This window comes from Ascidiella aspersa, chromosome 3 (genome assembly GCF_963924565.1).
Source record: "Ascidiella aspersa chromosome 3, kaAscAspe10.2, whole genome shotgun sequence".
Taxonomy (NCBI): Eukaryota; Metazoa; Chordata; class Ascidiacea; order Phlebobranchia; family Ascidiidae; genus Ascidiella; species Ascidiella aspersa.
Window position 1 is genome coordinate 29,337,693 of NC_139449.1, and position 21,378 is coordinate 29,359,070.

Sequence of the window (21,378 nt, forward strand, 5' to 3'; positions counted from 1 at the left end):
TTCGCGATGATCTGAAAACATGTTACCTAAATTGCAAATAAAAAAGGCACAGCTGTTAATTTATTTTAGTGTTTCTATGTCAATCGCATTATCGATGAAATGCCAAGGCCTACAATAGTTTTATGCTTCTTTTTTACTTAGATTACAACTGTGGCCCCTTCGGCAAATGCGTTGAAGGGCAATACTGCTGCCAAAAGTATATCTTTTCTCAAGCTAAATGCCAATGGACCTATAGTAGTTCATATTACAGTTGCAAACGTATGACCGAGCTCGAAATAACCACTTCTTGGGGTAAGTGCTACATGTAAGCCTTCGTTTAAAATCGTATATTCATGTTGCTATCAGCAAAATAATCTAGCAAAGCCAGCATCAGGTCAGACACATTAACCAGATCTTAAAAGATATATATAAATTTCGCCAACTAAGGAATGAATCGATTCGAATTAAGATATACAAACGATGCCTTTTGGCGAAATTTATACATACCTTTTAAGATCTGGTTAATGTGTCTGACCTGAATTGCTAGTTTTGCTAGATTATTTTGCTGTTACTGATCAGGAATTAAGGTCGACATTTATCTTGCAAGGGTCAAGGTGATTTCTATTATTCACATATTCAGTGCAACATTCATGTTGCTATATATTGTTCTTCATAATTATTTTGCATCAAAACTGATATGTTTAATTAAAACATACATAAATATAGGTGTGTTAGGAACTACAATTATTTTATCAAACCGTACATAGGCCTAATTTTTAACAGTAACGCCAACTTTGCTGACAAAGTATTGGAAAACATGCACAAGCTAAAAATGTTACAAATAAATTGCTGGGTAGACAGGACAGGACTTAACAGTTTTTTACGTGCTTTTACATGCAATAATATTGCTGTTTATCGCAGACGATTGACGCGGTACAAATAATATTCTCTTATCCATTAGACAGCAACTGTAATTGTGGATCCAGGTGGGATTACTGCTGCAAAACATATAGATATTCTATGCCAACCTGTCACTCCTATCTTCCTTATACTTACTATGACTGTATATATCTTCCCCAAAGTGAGACCCCCGGCCAGAATTCCCATTTGAGGTAGGTGCATGATAAGGGCGAATCACTCACATTCTTTTAATTAGAAATCCAGGTAATTTATGGTTTCCTTAATATGTCTTCATGGTGGAGTGCCATTTTATTGATAAGCGAGTCACTGCAAGCTTGTAATGTAGCAAGTGGGGTAAGCTAAAACATAAATAGGGGGCTATGAAAATGGCTCTTTTTAAGGTGTGTCGTATATTATATAAAATCGAGTCGAGCAATGTAGTAGTTTTTGTGGGTCCTCAATCTACAATTAGTACGATATTAAACATGTTCCGATTCGTTTTTTTGTATCGATTTCTGTAAATGTCTGTCATCTATTTCTATAGCTTGAAATAAAAATTACTAGGAAAATTACCTTACAATCAAACATATCTTTAATCGTACTAACGACAAAGCAACATTTGCCTAAAGACCTGCAATTTATTAGTAGGCTAATAAGTAGGGCGATTAATTTTTGACCTAAAAATTAAGAAATTTTAACCTGAAAAATTAAAATTTTGACCTAAAATTAATTTATTTTGACAAAATTTTGACCTGTTAGAAATACATTGATTTAAATAACCTAGGCGTCGTTAATCACGCATTTTGTATACCGTATATTGCTCTAATGAAGATATAATACGGTTAAAAAGACTATGACCATAACTCAAAACTAAATTTTTTTGAAAAAATTGAAGGATAAATTTCAGAACAACTAAACGACGAATTTTCAAATGCTGACTATAGCTTTTCATAATCTTGCAAACGATTTATGTGCATTTTTATTCGATTTTGACTAAACAATTTTTGACAAATTTTGACCAAAAGTGTAAATTTTGAAAAATTTTGACTTTTTTTGACAAGCCAAAAAATAATCGCCCTACTTATAAGCGTGTGAGCAGTATATAAACTTACGTCATTTGACGACCCTACTGTTCTCACAAGGAATGATTATATCCTTATCTTAATTAGATCAAAACGAAATTAATTTAAACCTAACACCGGTATCATACGACTACCAACAAACATTGATTTTATGAGGCGTACTAGCTTTCCATTTATTCGGTCTGTCAGTTATTATTTTTTGCTGTACAGCGTCGGTGCGATCATTGCCTTTTCGGTTGTAGTACCTATGTTCCTATGCATCATCAGCTGCATGTGCTATTGTGCCAAAAAAAAGTCGAAGCCGGGAAGTGTTATCAGCCAGACCCAGCAACAAGCCCAAACCACAGCGGCAAGACAACAAGGTAAAGTGAGAAAATTAACAACAACAAAACACTAATAAAAATGACACACAAGTTTATTCAGCTATCTTACCGGGCAGTTTCTACGCATTCGTTAGTTTACAATTCGCTAACCAACATGTTAAATTCCAACTTGTTTTCTATAATACTCTCTATTTTATTTATTGCCTGCAGCCGCTCCGAGGAACAGTAACCAGCAGAGTTCTCAGCACATCCAGTTGAGCAACATTCACATTCCCAGCGCAGGAGACGCTTATGCGCTGCAACAATTTGGAGGCTTCAAAAACCCAACTTACAGTCTCGACCCGCCTCCCTACTCTGAAGCAGTGCAATACGCGGCCACAATCAATCCGGCAGAAACGCCAGTTGCCAGTATGGCACCTCCCTACCAACCAGACTCCATGGCACCTCCCTACCAACCACACACTAGTTGCCTCCCAGAACCAAGTTCTTTACCAGAAACAGGTTTTCACTCTGAACCCAGCTGCCCCCCTGCACCGGAAGCAACTGTTCTGTAGTTTCGAGTTTTGGTTTATTTTGAGAAGACTAAATCTTTGAGCGAATTTGGTGACATCTTTTAATTTCCACCGCAAATTTTTACCCGTGATGCTCTTATTTATAGACCTGTTTTTGTCGCTGCAACTATACGCAATTGCTATTATTTTTTCGTTGTGCTTCTTTGCTTTTTCTTTTACTTTGCTTGCAATCTAACGCTTTCTGGTGCAAGGTGGCATTTTAACGCGCCACGAAATAAAACTTGCCGTCGTCTAACGTGGACTTAAAACCACACACAAGGACTAGGCCGAATAAATTTGAAAAGCAGCATTAAAACATCCTTTTTTTTAATGTTAGACGATTTAATCTCTGAAGAATAGAGAAGGTCAAGAGCTGAATACTGACGGTAAGTTTAATAAGATGTACATTATTATATGTTTGATGATACCAAAAGCTTTACAGATTTGCTTGACTGTTTACGAGACCTATAGATTAAAAAGTGTGCGGCCATCGCGTTAAGTAGGCTGTAATGACAGGTCAAATATAACTGAAATGTTTTATCCAAATGTACCGCCCCTCAAATAAACCATAGCGTTTTCATAAAGCACGGTTTAAGATGTAGATGCAAAATAAAACAATACGTCGAAAATCCGATTAATGTCATTTCATTAGGCATATCCCTTTACGAAAATGGAATTCTTACTAACATATTAGGTCAAAACGACAAAATATACAACCTTTAAAACGGAACCAAACGCGTTCAGCACCTTTTTTTTTCGTCATTCGAATTAACATTGACAATAGAGAATTGGTTTGAAAGGGTGCTTGTGTCTTGCATGAATTTTGTCGCTTAACCTACACATTTTCACGCTTGTTATATAACAAAGATATATTCGGAACGTTTCAAAATACTTCTTACTTATGTATGGGCTTTCTACAATTTCAAGTTAGTCGCTGTTTATTCAACGAAAATATATTTGCTTGTACATTTAGTTGACAGCTGGGGTAAGTCAAAGACGCCCCAGTTCGGGTGGCTTAGGGCAGTGTTTCATAATCAGGTGAATAGAAATTTTTGCAGGGGTGAACCAACCCAAAGGGGTGAATAAGGGTGAACCGTCAGAAATGGATGATATAGCTTGCGAAACAACCTAAGTTATTTTGTGCTGTTATATATAGACGAGATAGTTTTATCGTATCATGAGAAGGGTGAATGAAATCTGGAGATAGATGCTAGGGGTGAACAAAACTAAAAAATTTTAAGAAGCACTGGCTTAGGGTACTCCAAACACCCCTAGCAGAAACTTGGGTGACCCGAAACCTCGAATTATTATAAATCTACCTAAAAAGTATACTGTATATTTTTGTTGATGCGAATGATTTGTAGCAGTATTTCCGCATAAATTTTAACAGAACAAGATAACCATGTTTTAATCAATATTTCGCATGACTCATACAGGAAGCACATGCCTACATTTTCTACTTTTCGTCACTTTTATTTTATTTCGCCTAAATATCTTGCAGTGCGGTTTTTGTATAATATGGTTCTTATAAACATGTCTCATGCAACGTACTGATCTGACATTTTGACTTAGTGACCTCAACATCTAACCATTGCTGTGACAACCAAGTAGCTCTAAGAAAATCACTTTGCATTTCTTTTCTAGCATGTATAGCCCATAAAAACGTTACATCACGACTTATCAGGTTTTGTTACAACTTTACCTTATCAATTTACCATCCCTGTGAAAACAAAAATTCGGCGTCTTAAAAGTTAGCATAACTGTTTGGAGTGCGAGCTAATTATTATTATCGAGCTAGGTTTCTGCAATTGTAGATCAATTTTTATTCTAGCGCAAAATATGAAGTGGATTTTATGTGAAGCTGCGCGCGTGATCAATTTACCAACAGGGACATGTCAAAAAAGGTGACGCGTTGCGCCGCGCTTACACCGTTACCGTTGAGGGCTATACATAGCTAAAGGCTATGTCGAGGCGATCCCTGAAGAAGAACACGATGAAGACGTAGTGTGGTACTTACCGCATCACCCTGTTACAAATCCATACAAGCCTAGTAAAGTACGTGTGGTATTTGACTGTGCCGCCAAGTATCGTGGACAGTCGCTGAACGAAGCTCTACTCCAAGGACTTGACCTAACTAACTCGTTAGTCGGCGTTCTTTCAAGATTTCGGATGGAACGGGTCGCCCTCGTGGCGGACGTTGAGGCTATGTTCCATCAGATACGCGTAAAACCTACAGATTGCGACGCACTTCCTTTCGAAGTTGTGGAAAACAGTAAAGAATAATTTCTATGTCGACGACTGTCTAAAGTCCGGAAGCGGAGAACTATTCTGCACTGAGGCGGAGACTATTCTGCGGGTCAAAAGCATCCGCACACTTCTCGAGAAGAAGGGTTTTCGATTGACAACAGCAAGTCCTCGCGTCTGTCAATGAAAGTGAACAAGCGAAATCCGCAAACGAGCTGAACCTGGATGGTTCGTGCGAAAGAGTCCTCGAAGTACGTTGGAACGTTATCTCCGACGAGTTCCGTTTCAATGTCGATGTAAAGCAACCGAAGGCGTTCACTAGAAGAGCAATCCTGTCAGTGGTAGGTTTGTTATATGACCCTCTTGGCTTTGCAGCTCCTGTGCTTGTGGTGGCGAAGATCATGCAGATGGATCTATGCAGGAAATAGCTTGGATGGGACGACGCGCTTTCCGAAAAAGAATTTGTCGCCGTTGCCATTCCAGTTTTTAAATGAAAAGAAGGAGGATCAAACGGTTTGTTTGATTGCCCATGAGTCTTCCACTGATCGTCTAAACGCCAAATACTCATCCTGGAATCGCCTGAAAATGGCTGCTGGCTGGTTACTTCCATGCAACATCATGATGAAGTCGAACATGCTTGGATGGGGCACACGTGGTCGTCACTCAGGCAACGCAACTGGATCATTAAAGGTGGTGTAGCGGTTTGACGTGTTCTGGGCAAGTGCGTCTCTTGCCGACGACGAAACGGTTCCTTGGGAAAGCAGATGATGGCGGACCTCCCTGCTGCAAGGCTACAGGCCAAAGGGCCACCGTTCTCAGCGGTTGGTGTCGACTACTTCGGACCCTTTCTTGTGAAACAAGGGCGCAGCGAGGTAAAGGTGTATCTTTACTTGTTTTTCCACCAGGGCCGTTCACATCGAGATATCACATTCCTCATCGACGGACTCGTTCATTGGAGCGCTACGATGTTTCATCGGTTGTCGCGGACGTTCGGACGAAATCTTCAGTGACAACGGCACCAACTTCGTTGGTGGTAAACGCATCCTGCGCGAAGAGCTAAAGAAGTCGCTGAACTCTCGTCCCTTGGTCCCTGTAACGTTCGATCCCAGGGACGAAGGGCCTAACACCCAATTACCTACTGCTGCAACGTGCAGCGCCGAACATGCCACCCGGGCTGTTTACGGATAAGGACTGTTACCATCGCAACCGCTGGCGGCAGGTGCAATACCTAGCTGACCAGTTTTGGAGGCTATGGTCTCGGGAGTACCCGCCGACGCTCATGGCCAGATCTAAGTGGACGAAAGGACATACTAACTTCAAAGCCGGCGACGTCGTGCTGGTGGCAGATGACAACCAGCCTAGGAGCAAATGGCTTCTGGGTCGTGTGATCGATGAACTACCTGATCGCAAGGGATTCGTTCGTCAAGTGACCGTCAAGACTCATGCTGGTGAATTGAAACGCCCAATCGCGAAATTGTGCTTGCTATTTCGTGATGACACGAAGCGTGATTAATCGTGAATATGTTGAATTCGCAATTACTGTCCGATGTTTGTGTTTGTTGTGAATGTACTCCGTAGCTTCGTACATTGTTGGGGGGTATGTTACATAGTATTTGCCAGTAATTACTGATTTCTATGAGACATTAGTGCTGTAACCGTTGTGAACTAACCTTCTGATACCTGCGGTCTTTCCTTTTTGCCTGACTGTCGTTTATTTAGGCGTTTGAAATGTTATGTAACTGACGCTGATTGCTCCACTCTCTCCCTGTTCCCCAAATAGTTGGTAAGCGTAATATTTAAAATCGTACCACGAGGTAATTGTTTTTGCCAGATCGTCTTTTGTGTAGAAACCATCTCCTTACTGTACTGTGCAAGCTTCTGTGCGTCCTTTCAACAACAAGCTTCAAATTCAAACTGTGTGTGATTGTTTAGAGGCTGAAATAGAAGACGCGTTTCGCTAAAGGAATTTAGCCCTATATAACGTTCTGCGCTTAAACCGGGGCGCATTAAACGAACGTTATATACATATACCCCATATTTGAAACAAGTTTATACTTCCAATTAGTCGAAATACCCTATGACGTCATTACTATTATCAAACACCGAAATTCACCAACTGAAACCTGCAAACATAATGTTTTACATGTTTATTTAGGCAAAAAAAATCTGGGAAATGTAAACATCTTAATTGTTAACATGTAATTTTCTAAAAATAATTATCTTTAAAGTGCAAAGATCGCAAACCACGAATAAAATGATTAATTTAACGGTTGGGAACCAATATCACTAAAGGACAAATGCCAATGCTATACCACTTGGCATCAAGATTCGTATTCTGTCCGTCCTTATTAGATTCGGTCCTTCCTTATCTTTTTCAGCTTTTAAGTGAGATCAAATGGTCTTGGAGTAGAAGTAGACGAATGTATGCAAAATAATTAATTATTATTGACAAAGCAAAAGGATGTGTTTGTTTAAAATTATTAAGCACAAAAGGGAAGAAAGATTGAATCGAAAAAAATGAAATTGTTAATGCTCCTACCGACTTGTCTCAGTCGTTAACATCACAGACAGAAGGAAATTCGGTGGTGACGTAATTGACCAGCTTAGCGGAAATACCCGAATCGCGAGGGCACGAGTTTTGCATCTGCTTTTGAATGTCCTTAAGCCTAACTAAAAGAGGCCGGGTAATCCACTTTATTTGATCGCGTCCAGAAAATAAGGAAATGTAAGCTATCGAAACGCGACCAAACGTAACATAAATAATGAAGAAGTTGTGCCAAGGCTTTTTCAAACTGAACAGAAACGCCTATCCATATCAGAACAGTGTACTTCTGTGAACAAATGTACACTGTACTTCTGTGAACAAATGCGCACATGATCACGATAATGACAGAAACGCGCCAGAAAAAAGTTATTTCAGGCTAAACCTCGTCTTTTTCGACTTCAGCTTAATGCCGTCAAGCGTAAGAATGCAAAATCGCAACCACCCGAGGCAATCTTACTTGGACAAAATAAGGAACTTGTTATTTGGGCCTGCGTTGAAAATGATTATCAGTCGTGTGCAACGCGAATTTATATGGCTGAGTTAGAAGAGCGCTGGTAAATTCCCCTTATTGTAGTTATAGATAGCGTCTGACAATCTTTGAGATTAAGATCCATCCCAAGCTATGAGCGTTCGGCTTAACTTGTTTACGACCAACAAAGAACAGCAAAAAGCGAGGCATTTTACGTATTATGGGTTCAGCCCAAAGAAGAAGTTCTCAACCACGGGGGAAGTTTCTGTTAAATATTTTATTAGGACAAGCGCCATCCTTAGCGTTGTTAAGCATATGTCATTTTACTTACCCCATGCCTTGTATAAGACTATGCGTTCCTGATAGGGTTGGATCAATGGGGAAGATCAAATGGGGACGAGACCTTGCTGAGTTTGTTTTGGCCCGTAACTGGTAAAATGCTGCCCACCCCTATTCTCCCTAAAGCTTTACAGCTGCAGTTTCAATGGCCCTGATAACATTTTTAATCAAAATCATCTTGATTTGAAGGAATGTATCGCGAACAGAGAAATACCGCTATTTTTTGTGCGCGCACAATGCGTCATTTTCTTAAACCATAGTTTAGCCAATTTAAGCAAAAAGGACGCAAAAATTGGTACGCTTCGCGCGATTAAGAATCTGCCCAGAGAGTTGTTGTCTCATGATACGTAATCGAAAAATACCGAATTGACTTTGATATAGCACTACCTACATGAAAATTTAAAAAGGCCGCAATAGAAAAAAGGGTAAGACCAATTGACTCATACTGTTACTCTTACAAGATAAACTACCAATACTATTACAAATATATACATTTCTGTCTGAGAAGACCTGTACCTTGCTAACGAATAAGTTGCTAAGGTACGAAACACGGCTCCCGTATTATTACCGTTGATTAGCAAAAATTCCCTTATACATTATAGATAGCACCTGTAAATGTGGATCTGGACAGAGGTACTGCTGCAAAATTGACAGCTTCTCTGTGCCAACCTGTCGCTATGCGCGTCCTTCTACTTACTATGACTGTAAATCTATTTACTCAAGCAGTAGGCCTACCGACGGGCATACTTCCCAACTGAGGTAAGTTGTGAGTGCAAAATCTTGCCTGATTTTTTAATCAGCAATATATAGTATTTTCGTTTTGTTCCCATATGCCCTCTCGGTGTGGTTTAATTTTTCGATAGGGGTTACTGCAAGCTTGCAACATAGTAGACGAGGAAAGGCAAAGTACAGAATGATGCGTTTAGGGGTGAACGATATTATCGGATCGGGTTCGATACCTGAGCGAAGCAGTAGTTTTTGTCGGAACTCATTCTATACTCGGATCGTGTAAAATAAGTGCTATTTATGTATCAAATTGATGTGGCCATTTCCAGTGCCAGCTGAAAACACATTTCGTCATTTCATTTTGTTACTTTAAAATATTTCTGTTTTGACTTTTTCTTAAATGGAACATTTTTTCGGCACCACACGGAAATAATTTTTGGTTGTTTACGTGCAATGTAACCTAGATCCACCTAACAGAGTAAGAGGCAAAAAACGTTGCTTTTTTTGTATTATCTTATGAGTTTATTGAAAGGATAGCGCGGACAAGAAACTGCGACTAAATAAACTTTCTAACCAAAATTTTGCAGCGTAAAACACGTAAATTGGCTATATAAGGATACTGCCTCTGTTACAGATGAACAGTTTGTTTAAGGCGTAAAGCGAAACGGAAAGTAACACAAACGTAGCATCAACTTGCAATTTATATTTATAGGCATGTCTTGACAATGTTGAAATAAGAAACAATAATTAATTTCAGATAACAATACCAATATTTATTGCCAAATAATTTCTAAGTTATTTGGTATCGACAAAAAAGTGTTAGGCGATAAAATCGGGACACCAGCCTAGAAAACTTAGAACTTACTGTTATGCGGTTATAGATTCGAGTCCGATATAAAACTGTAAATACAAATTGTCGAAAAATTTTTATGACGTTGAAGATAAATAAAAGCTTACAACCAAACAAAAAATTTGAATTGGACAAATGCATGGCACCAGTATAAAATTCAGTAGTTTAAAGTTTAACCATTTGCTAAATGACGATTACGCCCCTTTCGTGGTGTAACTGTAATGTATAATAAAAAGCGGTTACTATAATTAGGTGGTAACTTCTCGTCCTCTTTCTAAATTGACAGAAAATACGTTATGGAATTACTTATAATTTAGGAGACGATGTGTTTCCATTTAGTGGTCTGTTATTTTTTTTGGCCACCATGACGGCTCTGTAAATTTGCATTTTTTGCTATATAGTCACGAAGCGATCATTGCAATTGCGGTTGTCGTGCCTACTGTGTTTGTGATCATATGCGTCATCGTCTGCGTGTGCTATTGCACCAAACGAAAGTCGAATGCGGGAAGAGTTATCGGTCAGGTCCAGCAACCAGCACGAACCACAGTACCAATTCAACAAGGTAAGTGAGAAATTAGGGTGGGAAGGGGACAAGTGTCGATCCCCCACCGAAAAAATGAATTTTTGTCTATTTCAACTACGTAAAATTAAACGTTTTACCTGTAGGTAACGGCAACCAGCAAGTTGTTCAACACGTCCAGTTGAGCAACGTTCCCAGCGCAGGAGTCGCAAATGCGCCGCAGCAAATCGGAGGATTCACAAACCAAGCGTACAATCGTACAAATCCCACCCAACGGTCCGTTTTTAGTGCAGTGCGATACGCGTCTAGAGCAAATCCGGATATATCAGTAGCTAATTTTTCCCCGACCCTTGACTGTCAACCAGAAATAAATTTCCTTCCAGAACCCGATTTGTTGCCGGGAATGGGCTTTGAAACTGAAGCCATCGGGTACGTATCTGCAGAAGAAGGTTGCGCGCAGTCTTGAATTCCGGCTCCATTTTAACAGCTCAAAGAAATCTGCGATTCCATTCGGCCGCAGCTTTCGGTTGTACAGCAGCTTTTACTAAGTGATGTTCTACTTCCCCAGCTGTCCCCCGAAAACGGTTTTTCACCCTGAATCAAGTTCCCGCCCTGGCCCTAAAATGTCTTCCCTATAGGCTTGAGTTATGGTTCATATTTAAACATTGTGATGCATAACTCGTTTATTTGCAGGTCAATGCGTCTCTGGAATATTATCCCGGGGGGAATGACGGGCTGTACCATCCGTTTCAATATTTGTCAAAAAATATTAAGCGTCATTTTTGTTTCTATAAATCGAAATTACGTACCATCCATATACGCAAATAACCCTAAAGTAATCGCTGTTCTTTTTATGTTGACATTAGGTCCACTAAACAAAGCTAATACATTGTTTCTAACTTGTTTGGGCGGAGCTTCTGAAATTCCAATACATTTATTTTTAGACTGTCCACCTTTAATCACCGAAAGATACGTTTTGATTCGTGCAAACTGTTTGTCCAAAAATTCTGTATTGTCACCATTTGGGTTGTTTTCTTTTTCTCCTGCTACTCATTGAATTATATTTTTTTCAGAAATCCCGTTTCAAATTTCTCGGAATCCTTACGTTTTTTTAACGTTGTGCATTACTTTTTTGTTAGCTTTTTCGTTTTTATGTCAATTCTCCCCGGTGTACACTATTGAGCTATTACGGATTGTTCCTGGAAACCATTTGTTAACTTGCTGTATATGGTGTAACGGCAAAAGGTTTTCTTCAGTAGCAAGACTGTCACCTGGTTGTCGGTAAATAAACCAAAAAAAACAAACACGAAATCTTTGTGTGAATTCAGTGATAGCTTTTTTTCAGCAATGCTCCTTTTTATAGAATTGTGTGTTTTGTCGTTTAGTCGCTCTTGCTGACGTTTTTATCTTGTGCTTCCTTGCTGTTTTCTTTGCCTGTCTGCATTCTGCAGATGTGTGCTGCAGGGTGATATTTTATACGCGATGATAAAATATTGCCATCGACAAACAGGAATTTTTATAGCAAATAAAGATTTTGCCAAAACAAAATAAAAAGGGCTCAAAATTGCCCAAGTACGACATTTAAATATTGCGGTTCGAACAAAAGCATAACCCACCATGACAACATTTTGTTAATCTTAGACGACCTAATCCCTTAATAATGGATAAGACCATGGGTTGAATAGTAATGGTAAAATAAATACAGAGGTAGTACATTATTTTTTTGCCGCTGTCGAGAGCATTAGACTTAGTGCTTTGCTTAACGTTTTACTGGACTCAATACAAGGCTTTGCTTAGGATAAGGGGTTCTTAAATTTTTTTACCACGGATCCCTAATTTTTTTTTTATGCTTCACATTGACCACGGTAGGCCAGAAATTTTAAATAAATGACGTCATAAAATGATGTCGCCATCAAATAGTCTTCAGAAATATGCTGATTTTTTAATCCTTACTATAGTACCGCAAAACATAAGTTAAATCAGCACAAACTGTTCAAATTCGTATTGGTGCAGCCAAACACATTTTTACTTTTAATATAAATGTCTGCATAACTTTTCGTATACGGCTACATTCGGGTGCAGGTTGGCCGCTAATTTAAAGCCTTCAAGCGTGACAAAGCAACAAATACCACCTCGGGCCATCAAGGCCAATGACGGAATGTTGTGAGAATCTGATGTCAGAGATTAGCAGTTTAAACCTATTCGACCAATTTCTAGACAATTGCGTAAGTGTTGTGAAGGTTAAAATGCTTGAACTTCGGGGTTGCTAAGTTTATTACGTAAACGTTAGCTAACAGTGAGCTGCTTTAACGGCTGTACTCAGGTATGTGGCTGAGAATGTTATAAGGCGTATCAGTTTCTTTAAATGTTGAGGGCCCTTTATAATACGTATTTTATTCATTTTTATTGAAATCACCTGTTTAAAAAAGATCAAGATATGTTTTATGCGCCGCGTGAGGACTAGATTAATAACATCGCTGAATTAACATTTAAAAGGTTTGATGCTAGAAAAGCCTAAAAAACGTTTGTTTGTTTTTATTAACAGGTAAGGGTAATTACATTATGGATCAATCGTTTCAGCCGATTTCAGTTTTTCTCGGCTTTGCCGTCCTTTACTTTGGAGAATGTCGTGCTGGTAAGTGGTGACTGCATTATATTTAAATCTATAGTTCAATTGCAAGCAATACATTTTATTAAAGAAACATCCGCTCTGAGCAAACTATTGTTACGATTCAGAAAATGTATTTGGTCTAGATCAGTGCTCTTCACCCTTTTTTGGTTTGGCGAACCCTTAAAGTTGGTCGTGCACCCTGTCTACCTTAAAAGGCAAACTAAGTTAAAAAGCGATATGAAAAATCATTTTCCATACCCATATCATCATGTCATTTAAACCGAGCGGAGCTGCCGTAGTTTTACACACTGTCAGTTAGAGTTCGATTATGGCTGAAGGCTGCTTGCGAGTACTATTGCATGTCATAAAACAGCATTCAGACAAACTTACATATTTTTTCTAATAACCTGAATGTCAAATATTGATGGTTCAATAAAAGTTTGTGATGCACCCTTGTATACCTTCTCGTACTAGTGCACGCTTGCGTATTTCAGTACACCCTAGGGTGGACCGTTCAAACCGTTTGAAGAGCACTGGTCTAGATCAGTGGTTCTTAACTGGGAGGAGCGCCCTTCCAAGGGGCGCCAAACAATTTTCAGGGGGGGGGGAGCGCAATCTCTACTACAATATTTAACTTTTTATAATGATTATATTGGCTACATGTTGCGTTTGTTGTAAATATTGCTTTCAAGCTGGCCTATGGTTTAGATCAGGGTTTCCCAAACTGTGGTGCGCGGACCATTGGTGGTTCGCGACGACTGCACAGGTGGTCCGTGACGATATGACAAGAAATTAAAAAGTCACACATATACATTGTACTGTACGTACCCTTTCAAAGAAAATTTCCGCAGTTATTCACAACTCAATGATTTCGGAAGCTTTTGCTATCCACATCGCAAATCTTACTTGTGATGCCTTCGTTGTAGTAAAAAAGTTGTGTACGAAAAATTCCCATATTCCTCGTCTATGACTTAACAATATATTCTTATCTCCATTCGGAATTGGCTGTTTTGTTGAGATCATTCCAACTATTTGCCTACGCAAAAGTCAGTGAAACAAGCAGAAAGAAGCAATCGCATCCGTCCCATTGATGTTGTCAGTTTTGTACATAAATGAAATTCGGTTTTATTTATTTTTTTGCTTGCGGTCCGCGAAAAACAAATTCATAAATTGTAGTCCGTGATCCAAAAAAGTTTTGGAAACCCTGTTTAAATTATAATACACATGTGTAGATATGATTAACAAAAGAAAAACGATTCATAATTTTGCGGTTTGCGAACTTTTGGGCTACTAATATTGTTTTACTTTTCCAGAAAATATTTGCTATACTCATTACGGCCTTTATTGGCTGTGTTTAGTCAGAACAGTATGAAATGGTTAATGGAGAAAAGTTGTGCAAAGGGGTTAGGACAATTTGCGCGAATTTGTAATGTTATTTGCAGTAGGGCCTATATAGCCGCCTCGGGCGACAATTTGACGTAGTTTCTGTGTAGCCTTACAACTGTGGATTCAATACCTTCACAACATGTTTGTTAAAATCAGCTCGATGAAAACCTACATATGGAGCACGAGCATTTTTTGTGTGTCTTCCAGATTAAAGCCAATTCAAACCAAATAAACCATTTTTTTCCATTTTTTTGTGTTGTCGCACTGATATTTTTTTTTCCAACAAGACACTTATGAGATATCGGAGGGTGGCACAAGACAATTGCCAAAGGGGCGCGATAGAAAAAAAAGGTTAAGAAGCACTGGTCTAGATTGAGACGCGAGTCCACTAAAATCAGTAAATCGCTAACCAACGCTTATAATCACTGTACCTTTCTTTACTTATCTAACTGCTTAGCGAATATTAGGAAAGTAGAATAAAAGATAAACTTTAATTGATTTCCAAACGCCACTAAAATGTTTCAACGGCATTTATGGGTGTCATTGTTGTGTAGTGTGTGGGCCGCTAAGCCCAGGGTGCTTTTATCACTTTTAGCTACAAATCGGCAAAAATTACTTTCATTTCCACTATAGCATCCTATTAAAATTAACCTGTAGTTTAATAATTAATACAACCAGCATATTAAGAGTATATCTAACATCCTCAAGTTGTCAAGCACCTTAAGTGTAATACTATACAACAGCATTAACCTGTATAGTTGGGCGGCGAACCGCACCCTATTGGGCTTGCTTGCGACCAGTAACCTGTATCCTTGTTCATAACGATACAACCGACAAAATTAACGCAAAATCATTGCAGCTTATATCTTTTTTAAAATAAAGGTTACAACTGCGGCGATCACGACTGCGGTTGGGGCGAATACTGCTGCAAATTAAACAGGTTTTCCCGCTCGTATTGTTTCATCTCCTATCAAACCTTTCATTACAACTGTAACTACACCGATTTTCCAAGTACAAAAACCAGTACAAGCACGTATAGTCATTCAAGCATCGGTCAACCGTCAAGTAACTTCTTTACAAACAGCTACCACGCGCTTAGGTGAGTTTATAAATGTATAAAACAGGCGGTGTTGCAGTTTGGCAACAAGTGAAAAGGCTGTTTTTTCTCGTTGAGGACCGGCGTATTTAAAACTAAAAAGAAACGTGTACTCCTATACTTCTAATTCCAAGAATAGATATTTTTGCAAATTGAGTATAGCTTAAAGTTTATCATTAAACGTATTTCAAGTTATGTTGACAGAAATAATAAATTTTGGCCGGAAAAAGCTTAAAACACTATACTTTTGCGGAAAGTTGATTTAAACTCATTATATTTATGCAACAAGATATGTATTCTAGTGTTCGTGCAGTCATCGGCATTGTAGCTGGCGGTGTTGGATTCCTAACCCTTCTCGGGTGTGTCGTAATAGGCGTTTGCTGCTGGAACCGAATCCGATCAAGCCAGGATAGAACGAATGGCCTCAATCGACAGCAAATCACTACCACCACTACCACAACCATTCAACGGCGTAAGTCTAACCATAAACTAGATCGACCAATATTTGTTAAAGTAAATGGTTTAAAATAAGGGGCAAAAGTCTAAACATTTGGGCCTATTGCCATAAAAGTACGCAACTTCTAACAAGGCCTTCTTCTAAAACAGGAAGGCCTTGGACTATTCAGCCAACCAATTTTGTTTAACTTTATGATGCAGAGAATCAAATAATGCCGTAAGTTATGGCGTGATTGTAGCACAAAGCACATATTTGCGTAAGTCTTATATTTCGTTTGCTTAAGTCATTTTGAGATAGGTAATACGGGCACAACTCTAACTTTAACTCTAACCCTAACTCTATTTTTTTTTAATGACAGCCATTTTAAAAATGTGCGCACTTTCTACAAAAATTTTGCATATTTTTTTTGGCAATTTTGCGGTCACATTTTTGCACACATTGTGCAAAACGAACGCCACGTCCCTGTTGATTCGGACGACCAAATCGCAAATCAAATCATTACGCAATTGCCGCATGACGAAACTTTTTGAGCGACCGCCGACATTCATGATTTTTCTTTCAGCTGCAACGCTGTCGGCCTTCAGTAACGAAAAAGCACACAAGACGAGCAATGCTGAACCCCCTTCGCCACCCTACAGTCCACAGTACATTCCCATGGCGGTGAACGCTTCTCACTCGCAACAAACTGCAAGCTACGAGAACGAAAGTTTTTGCAAGGAATCGCTAAAGGCCTTCCACCAAACGAAGCCAGATGATCTGTTTAGAACAGGGGTCGGCAACCTACGGCCCTCGGGCCGGATCCGGCCCACCGATTAAATTCATCCGGCCCGCCGCCTCTTTGACAAACTGGGCACGATTCCATTTCAAATACTTTTTAACTATTTTAACTACGTAAGTGCGAAAAATTTTCGCGCTTCGCGCGAATCATCCTTCTCCATTAGATTTGTTTACGTTTTGACGCTGTTTTTTGAAATATAGACCAGCGCTTCTTTACCGTTGTGCCGTGGAAGGCTGCCAAGTGCGTCGCGGACAAATGGAAAACGTATTCACAAATATTGGACATACATTTTTTAGCATTTTTTTTATTTTTTATTTTCGGCAATGTAGGCTAATGAAAACTTGCAAGGAATGACGTTATACCAAAATAAAATCGCGCTCGCTTCGCTCGCCAGGTGTGCCCTGGCTTTAAAAGGTTCACCACCACTTAACTAAATTAACTTATAATGTTATTCCTCAAAGTAGCTTATTCCACTGTTCATTAGTAGTATGGCTGACGATGTGTGGACTCGGATTTTAAACCAAACAAACGCATTTTATTCGCGCTTTGCGCCAATACTTTATTACTGCCTCCTTAAATGTAATTAAACACGTTTTTAGGCGAAAAAAAGATCCGAGGTCTGCCTGATTCACGGTAGTTTCAACATTTTAATAACATAATTCTTAGTTAACATTTTGTGCGGCCCGCAGAAACCTTTCTGAGGTTGGTTTTGGCCCGCGACTACAAAAAGGTTGCCGACCCCTGGTTTAAAATATTGTTACAGACGGTTTTGTTAAATCAGTCTCCGTAGTACGTTTCACCCAAAAAATTAGAAAATATCGCAGTTATACTTCTTTGCTTGTTTTTCATTATTTTGTCCAGGGGGGGATTCGGGAAGTGGGAATGGACCAATGATCCCCCTATAGAAACGTATTTTTGCCTGTTCTAACTATACTTTTACGCCGACGTTTTTCAGGCTAGCCGCGGGGACGTAAAACAACAAATTCTAAATTAATCGATTACCACATTTTTTGCGCTTCGCGAGAATCTAGCTTAATATAAATGTTGTATTGAAATTAATCTTACCGCTGATGGGAAAAATGGCTCCTAACTTGCTAATTAGTTCGTCAAGTATCCTATGAAAAAAAGTTCGACCGTTTAAATCTATAATCGCATTAATTTTCCTGTGCCCGGACGCCTTGCCTATACCGTACTTAAAAGTATTCAGACACGATTTTATTTGCATATCTGTGCACGAGTCTTACTGAGAACAGCACTTTTCTCAAAGTAGCTGTTTTACAACGTAAATTTTGTGACATCATCTCTAAAAAATATTATGGATCCGCGCCTGCTCATGCCGTGTTTTTATTTGTATATTAATGTCACAGCGTGTGACATCAGGTATCTACGCAAAAACACATTACAAAAACCTCATGCCAAAGTCAAACTTTACAGTAAACCTCAATTTTTTAAGTTTAACCAACAAAAATGTCATTCTAAAACGCCAATAAATAAAACTCAAAATAACGCAAAGCTGTGAGTTGTTAAAGAAATACAGACATTCATAAAAAAGTGAATCCTGCAAAGGCACGACCAATGATTGAGTTTGTAAAACTGTTTTATTTACTTTGTTGTGCTTACGCTTCAGATAAACACCACTCATGTTTTTGCCAAAGTTCGCATTTTATATGTCTTCCTTTCTATTATATTTTGGCTTTGTTTCATTTCTCACAGGTAAAACCTGCAATTTTATTACGGTATTTTTTTTGCGTTAAACCTATAGAGGGTTAACAAAATATAAACTTTTTAAATGTTCAACGGCTCTATTTTTTATTAGGGAAATTTAACCTAAGAAAAACAACCATGAAAAAAATGCTTAAAAAGAAGGACTCCGCCTAATACCCTATTTGCAAAATATTTGTTGGTTTGCAACTGAAATGGTAACATACTCTGTCTCTTTATACGTACATTTACGTACAACATGCCAGACGAGTTCAACAAACCGGTCAAACACGCATCCTGTGCGTAATATTGAAGTTGCACTTGCCTTTTATAATTAGATATGGAGCTTGTTATTGCATGATCCGTGTTAAAAACATTTAAAATAAAAGTGTACTGACAGGTGCAACAGTTATGGGCAAGGTTAAATGTTTTTCACAGTTGGTTTAGTTACTTTGTTTAAACTGTTTATTCGTACAGTTATTAGGCATTCTCGTTATGCTTTATTATAGGTAAGTGTATAGACAAAAGTGATTATCGAAGTATTTTGTTGATTTTTTATACTCGGAATTCGAGTAAGACAACCAAAGGCTACCTGATTCCCATGTCATACCAAATTTTAAAATGAGCTTTTTTTGTTTCATTCCAAAATTTCATGAGTTTTATGTTAAGAAGAGATCAAACTATCACAAAAAGAGAAAAATTGCCCAAAAAAATGTACAAAAAGAGATAAAATACCAATAAAATTTAACCAAAAGCGACAAAAAATTGCCACAAAAAGAGAAATTCAATGTACAAGCATGATCATTTATTGTATTTTTATTAATTTAAGAAAAAACATAGGCTTGTTAGAGTTTGTAGTAGATTTGGCTTTGTTTTAGGTGAGTTTGGCTTTTTTTATTTTTTCCATCTGGCAACCCTGGGTGAAGTAGTGCACACATGTATCCTACGGCAGCTATCACACTGCGGGCGAGAAATTGAAAATTGTTTTACTTTGAGCAATTTTATTATCATTTATTATATTATTGCTTCAGGCTTCCGCGGGCCGCACAAAAAATTGTCACGGGCCGCATGCGGCCCGCGGGCCGTAGTTTACCCACCTCTGCTGTAGAGTCAGAGACGGACTCGTCAAAATCGCACATTTGGTCGGAGCCAAACTCAGGTCATTTTTCACCGACTTGTCTGTTTTGTACATTTAAAATTGTCGTTAGTATGTGATCTTGTTTATTTAGAAAGACATTAAATTTAAACCCACATTCTTCCCCAATGCGTCTTGTTTGTTGATGGTTTATACATTTAGGTACGTTACCAGTTTACTATAAACCTAACAACCATTATGAAACGAATGACCTCTTCAATGTTTGCTATCCTGGCATTTACGGTCATGGAATGTAATGGTAAGAATATTTTTTTGCTTAAGTATAACGTATTTCGAAATAGAGGGCGTATTATTACGACACCCACCTGTTGGTTGACTTAAAAATAGAAATATGACTACTTTTTCATGTTTATTACGAACCGGTCGCGATAGACAGGCTTCACGATTTAGGCCGTAGCCTATAGACCTTATACTTGCCACCGTCATAAACTCAAAAAAAATAGAAATAGGGCACAAAAATAATGCGTGAATAGTGCTTTTCGAAAAAACCCTTCTACAAACCACCAAAGCATCGTAACAAAAACATCTAAAAAACGAGACAAAGTTTACCTGACATATGTTAAGGTGCAAACTGTGGCAACGAGACTTGCTCCGTCGGACGTTACTGCTGCCAACTTGCCAACGGTCCGAAATGTTTCTCCAAAAGAGCATATTATTCCTGCAAAATCATCACGCCGAGATTTTCTGGTCTTGGGTAAGCAACAATTCCAATTCATACTTAAGCTCACTAAGTTTTGTTTTTGTTTTCAACATGAATCAAAGGACAAAGAGTTGTAAGAAGCCCCATGTTATGCCCACATAAACTATTTTAAAATAAAATATGCACACATTTCCGCTTGCACAGTTTTGCACTGGCCTTTTTTTGGTATCCGTCAGGCAAAGCATCGAAAAAAGAGGCTATCATAAATGCGTTCGGTCCTGTAATGTAAATACGAGTAAAGCAACAACCAGTTTTCTGAACCAAAAATTAGCGTAAAATTCTAAACAAAACGAGTAATTCAAACAGCATTGGAGAGTTCGTTCTCATTTCGATTGGAGGTTTGACAGCGCTGATCGCGCTTGTGGTCGGGTTGGCGTGCTGTTGTTCCAAGGTTTTGCCGAACCCGCGCTATTCAGACTGGCTTGAAGAAAGCGTCGAACAACGTGAGTATAAGTGAAAGTAAATGTCACGTGGTTGTATATTTTTTAAGAATTTACTTAACATAACATGACAAAACTCAAGCAATACCGAATTGTTCAGTTTACAAGGCCGGTTGTGTTATTCGATGATTTTACAGCTGCCAATGACGGCCAGCAAGAAGTGCCCAGTCAGAACGACGGCATCGGCCAGTACGACATGCCGATGACGGCCGTGCTCGCTCCGTCGCAAAGTTACCAGGACTTGCAGCAACACGAAACGTCCTTTGCCGTACTTCCAGCGGAAAATAACATTCAAACCGGCGATTTCGCGCTAGGCCACTCACCGCTACAGTGAAGCGACCAAGTTCGTGCTTTTAACGGGCACGACGGGGAAGTTAGAGGTGTTATTTCACACTTTCTTAATGTGGCGTAATTTTGTTTAATATTTTTTCCGTTGTGAGACGACCAAGACAACGCTTGAAATTTAATTGCAAACTATAACGCGTACTTCGTTTGCGGTCGAACACTTATCGCTTTTTATCTTTA

General features: G+C 38.8%; 3 protein-coding genes across 3 annotated transcripts; all 3 read left to right on the forward strand.

Annotated features, from left to right (window-relative positions):
• Positions 1 to 2,175: 2,175 nt before the first annotated feature.
• On the forward strand, positions 2,176 to 3,100 carry LOC146161446 (uncharacterized). Its single transcript, XM_083385794.1, has 2 exons — positions 2,176 to 2,323; positions 2,495 to 3,100. The coding sequence occupies exons 1-2, from the start codon at positions 2,209 to 2,211 to the stop codon at positions 2,836 to 2,838; spliced, it is 459 nt and encodes a 152-aa protein (XP_083241920.1). The 5' UTR covers positions 2,176 to 2,208; the 3' UTR covers positions 2,839 to 3,100.
• Positions 3,101 to 12,738: 9,638 nt separating this feature from the next.
• On the forward strand, positions 12,739 to 17,836 carry LOC146161447 (uncharacterized). Its single transcript, XM_083385667.1, has 5 exons — positions 12,739 to 12,851; positions 13,074 to 13,163; positions 15,408 to 15,624; positions 15,924 to 16,093; positions 16,641 to 17,836. The coding sequence occupies exons 2-5, from the start codon at positions 13,091 to 13,093 to the stop codon at positions 16,892 to 16,894; spliced, it is 714 nt and encodes a 237-aa protein (XP_083241793.1). The 5' UTR covers positions 12,739 to 12,851; positions 13,074 to 13,090; the 3' UTR covers positions 16,895 to 17,836.
• Positions 17,837 to 19,884: 2,048 nt separating this feature from the next.
• On the forward strand, positions 19,885 to 21,187 carry LOC146161448 (uncharacterized). The gene is made up of 4 exons (XM_083385160.1): positions 19,885 to 19,951; positions 20,278 to 20,407; positions 20,720 to 20,856; positions 20,991 to 21,187. The coding sequence occupies exons 1-4, from the start codon at positions 19,891 to 19,893 to the stop codon at positions 21,185 to 21,187; spliced, it is 525 nt and encodes a 174-aa protein (XP_083241286.1). The 5' UTR covers positions 19,885 to 19,890.
• Positions 21,188 to 21,378: the final 191 nt, after the last annotated feature.

Bases quoted from the DNA above. Each gene is read 5' to 3' on its own strand.
- LOC146161446 (XM_083385794.1), top strand. From the start codon at position 2,209: ATGTTCCTATGCATCATCAGCTGCATGTGCTATTGTGCCAAAAAAAAG. The intron at 2,324-2,494 runs GTAAAGTGAGAA...TATTGCCTGCAG, and splicing joins CACAGCGGCAAGACAACAAG to CCGCTCCGAGGAACAGTAAC.
- LOC146161447 (XM_083385667.1), top strand. From the start codon at position 13,091: ATGGATCAATCGTTTCAGCCGATTTCAGTTTTTCTCGGCTTTGCCGTC. The intron at 13,164-15,407 runs GTAAGTGGTGAC...TTTAAAATAAAG, and splicing joins CTTTGGAGAATGTCGTGCTG to GTTACAACTGCGGCGATCAC. The intron at 15,625-15,923 runs GTGAGTTTATAA...TATGTATTCTAG, and splicing joins AACAGCTACCACGCGCTTAG to TGTTCGTGCAGTCATCGGCA.
- LOC146161448 (XM_083385160.1), top strand. From the start codon at position 19,891: ATGAAACGAATGACCTCTTCAATGTTTGCTATCCTGGCATTTACGGTC. The intron at 19,952-20,277 runs GTAAGAATATTT...ACATATGTTAAG, and splicing joins TACGGTCATGGAATGTAATG to GTGCAAACTGTGGCAACGAG. The intron at 20,408-20,719 runs GTAAGCAACAAT...TAATTCAAACAG, and splicing joins CCGAGATTTTCTGGTCTTGG to CATTGGAGAGTTCGTTCTCA.